The sequence below is a fragment of the Botryllus schlosseri genome, chromosome 11 (assembly GCF_051294905.1).
Source record: "Botryllus schlosseri isolate E-star chromosome 11, Bs_hap1, whole genome shotgun sequence".
NCBI classification, from domain to species: domain Eukaryota; kingdom Metazoa; phylum Chordata; class Ascidiacea; order Stolidobranchia; family Styelidae; genus Botryllus; species Botryllus schlosseri.
Window position 1 is genome coordinate 7,783,911 of NC_137246.1, and position 4,113 is coordinate 7,788,023.

The window sequence follows — 4,113 nt, forward strand, 5'->3', positions numbered from 1 at the left end:
CACATTTTTAACATTACAGAGTCGATATGATGGGATTATAACATTCAAGATTATTCACTCCGTCGAATCCGCTCGCGACGAAAGTGAGGTACGCGTATTACATATCCATATATGATTTGATTGTGTGGAACTAGGCGTGACTTCGAATTTGTGACTTTTGCCTACGAATCGCGCCGATGATTTTAAAATGCATAAAGCGCGGTCTTTTACAAAATTGTTGCTAGGAATGCTACATCCTACTTTCCAATACTTCAAGATTATTGATTTTGAAAAATAGAATAGCTTTAGGTGATTATCAGCTCATCTCCGGGATAGTAACTAATAATATAAGCTACGTTATGAATAGCCGCGACGCTATCAAGTTGACATAAACGAAAACTACTTTGTACGCTTCAGAATCACGAATTATATACACGTATCACATGCTTTAGCGCGGTATTATGCGCAGCATTCCTGAATTTACTTTTCAAACGGTGAAATTATATTAATTCGAGATCGTGACAAGGCGCTAAGCTTGATTCAAATTCGAACCTTTTCGGCGCCTACGAACAGCAACGATGATTCTAAAATGAACCATTTGAAAAGTAGAAATTAGTGAAGCGGAATGTCTGTTTACCTACGGAGTTATAAACGCTACTACTCGATACGCAATAGTATCATACTGCGCCGCGATGTTGCATGAAAGTAATACTTTTCGAAATCGTCTACTTCTAGAAGTATTCGATGATTGCCGTCCTAGTTACATCTCTTAGTTTGTGAGTAGCTAATATCTTCTCGGCGTTAAGGCGCTATCTAAATTCGCATAATCTTCAGCTCGCGATACGTTCGGGAATTACTCGAAACTCTCGATTTGATACATGTTTATTTTCAAATGTACGACGCATAAATTCGCGAATACATAGTATGCGATTTCATTCTAAACCATACTGTTGCTTCAATTCTGTAACGAAGCGGCGTACAATCGTGTCATTCATGCGATAATCTTCCCCGAAGCAATTTAAATAACGTTCAGTAGTCCAGCCACGCGCTCGGCATATCAAAAAGCTAATCGAATACATACCACACGCGCTGCTGCGTTCGTGTTGTAACCTTTTTATGGTGCAAGTATAATTATCCGGTTCAATAAAGCACGGTATCTCATATTTCAAAGGCATCAAGCCGAAGCTATCGTGAAAATGTGTTCCATCGTTATCTGCATAAATGCATACCCAATGAGAGCCTTTCTTTTTTGCCTCGTCATAATTAATCACAATAGCGTAGGGCGAATCGGGCTTTTTCGGTAGTTGATCTATGGGAAAGGTGCCGAGGAATATATTTTTCGTCGCGTCGCAACACCACAATATTTCATCGATTTCATCTTCGTTCATATTACCGTAACTTTACGCGAACTGCTGATTTGTAATAGCTTTTGAAATTCCATGAAACAGAGCAACGTCGTTTCAGCTGCTAAGCCTGCAGCTGGAAATGTAATCCGTAAACTGATTGTGCCGCTTTTTTGTAAGTCGAAGCACTCATCCAAATCATCGGGTCGTAAATTATATACTAGGAGGCAGTAACCGGCGGCGAACTCTGCGGGGGTTATAACGCCACGGTTTCGCTCCATTGCACCAACATTTTGTATCAAGTTATGGTAGGCTTCCATGAAATGAAGCTTGTTAAAATCTAGCTCGTAGCCACCTTCTGGCATCAGAAATCCATTCAGTTTCAGCTCGACTCGCTGCATATTATCGTGTATGAAATTGTAGGGGTTTTTAGTGACATCGCCCTGGAAGGCTTTCGTGGCTACCATGCCGATTATTAAGCGACTCGGTAGAGTTCCGCTATATAGATTACCGATATCTATTTGAGTCGTTGTTGCCGCGAATGTCCGCGTTATCAGTCTAGTGTCAATGAACGGATATTTCGCCTGCGCATTAATCATCATGGAGCTCTTTACGTCCTCGCTGACTCGAACGCAGCACAACTGTAATTCCTTTTTCGCTAGAGCGAATTGACCTGCAGCATCGCCCATTAAAAAAAGACTCTTCGGATTTAATGTCAATTCAAACTCGAGCGGCACGTCGTATAAAAGATACCGATCTTGCAGGCATAGTCCGTGATGGATTTTAGCGCGTATTTCGACCACGTTACCCGCTTTGTAAGCTTTACTCCTAGCAAAATAACCTTTATTAGCGGAAGCCGCAGTACCACCAATCGTATCCATTTGTCCCGGAGTATCCTTGAAAAAGCCTTGGGCTTTTAATGTAGAATTTTGAACGTCATGCGGAGCGAATAAGCTATGCAGATAGGATGAATAAGCTTGGACTTTTACGTCTTGTCGGAGGTGCTCGTCGCCAACTTTGATTTGTAGTTGAGAAATCAGCGAATCTAATATATTGTTCATAACGCCGACATCCTCCTGAGCACCTATCGCGTCGTTACCTTTCTTCAATTGCAAATGAAATAAGAAATAACTTTCGCTAAAGTCGATAAAGCGGTCGGACCCCTGGAAGCGGAATGTTATTACGGAAGCGTTATTCGATATAGGCGCTATTTTGATAATTCTCTTCCGTTCGACACTTGTCTGTGTTGGCGGGATATGAAACAGGTCGAGGGAGGGGTGGGTCCCATCGGGTGAAAGAGCATGAATTAAGTCCGCCATCCGTCACGTCTTTACTAAGTAATGATAATCGTCCGACTGTAATATATATTTAATCGAAAATATCTTTACGGCGCCTTTTTCTCGCAATTTTACGGGCACGTTTCGGCATTTTTCTTTTTCCAAGTAAGTTATCAAGAGCGTTTCCAGCGGCCTCTTTGCCGCGTTTTTAAGACTATCGCGAGCATCCCGTCCGTTGAGAACATCAGATGCTACCTGTGCTCCTGTGTGTAACAAGCGTTTCTCGAGAGATTTAGAGCCTCTCGAAATAAGAGGCATAACGCTTTTCCCAAAAGATCGGAATAAGCTCCCGAGCCCGTGACCTCTCTGGACTTTACCGCGAAAAAAATTTAGATTTCCCCCGCTGTGGTTGTGATAATAATTTCTGTACGCCTCACGGTCACAGCAATAATGACTCTTCATGGTGCCTGAGGGCAAGTGTAAGATGAATAGGCGCGCCTCCTAACTTTATAGTCTCACCCGTATCGTCACGAATAATGAGGCGTAGTTGAATAACACGCTGCGTGTTTAAGGGGAAGAAATATATTTTCTTGAATAACATATGCTGATATTCATCTATTTTCGCTGTAACGCGGATATTGCGTAGCAGCGGTGCAGTGGTGTCGCCTACGATCTGTGGTCTGATGATATCCGTATAAACCAGGGGTGGGCAAACTACGGCCCGCGGGCCGCATGCGGCCCGCAACACCGTTCTGTGCGGCCCGCGAGAGTCTAATGAAACTTTTTTTAAATATTGATAAAATGCGTACTTAAAATCGAAATAATGCAGGGACTTTATTAAACTTTTTCTTAATATATTTCACCATGATAATTCTAAGGCAGTGGTTCTCAAACTGGGGGGACGCGCCCTCTTGGTGGCGTGAAAGCATCTGAAGGGGGTGCGAAGGTGAGCTCAATTAAAAAAAAATTCGCGCTCCGCGCGATTTACATCCAATTCTTGGTTATTGCTCTGAATGTAGTCTGAATTTCATTTTTAAAATCTCTCATCCATAGTCGTAACCTTCCATGCCATCAAACTATCCGTTAGGTTTGCTAGCATCCTGGTTGGCCTTTTGTGATATGACGATAAGGGGGTGCCAAATCTTTCACCATCGTAGGGGGGGGGGGGGGGCGTGTCTTAAGAAGTTTGAGAACCACTGTTCTAAGGTTAAATACTTCCTATAATATTTTTTATGTTTAATTCTGGGGCAGCAGCGACAGCCCGATTTCAAGGCCCACGAAGTTTGAAAGGTTTCAACTGCTAAACATCACAGAAATCCTATACGAGATTGAAATAATTCGATTCACGAGTGTGATTTCAGATTGGCCACTCCAGTTTTAATTATTTCAGTGATATGCTTATAAAAAATGATTAGCACATGTCTTAGGTAGATTCGTTTTCTGTATGCGTAGAATTGGGGTATTCATATTTTATGTACACATAGTAGAAGCGTGTTTGAAGCCAACATGGTTAT

The 4,113-nt window shown here is 42.2% G+C and overlaps 1 protein-coding gene across 1 annotated transcript; it reads right to left on the minus strand.

The window, feature by feature from the left end:
- Nucleotides 1-1,363: 1,363 nt before the first annotated feature.
- LOC145449959 (uncharacterized protein F54H12.2-like) lies at nucleotides 1,364-2,917 on the minus strand. Its single transcript, XM_080328399.1, has 2 exons — nucleotides 2,735-2,917; nucleotides 1,364-2,485 (listed from the first exon to the last, which is right to left on the minus strand). The coding sequence occupies exons 1-2, from the start codon at nucleotides 2,915-2,917 to the stop codon at nucleotides 1,364-1,366; spliced, it is 1,305 nt and encodes a 434-aa protein (XP_080184525.1).
- Between the last annotated feature and the right edge of the window lie 1,196 nt (nucleotides 2,918-4,113).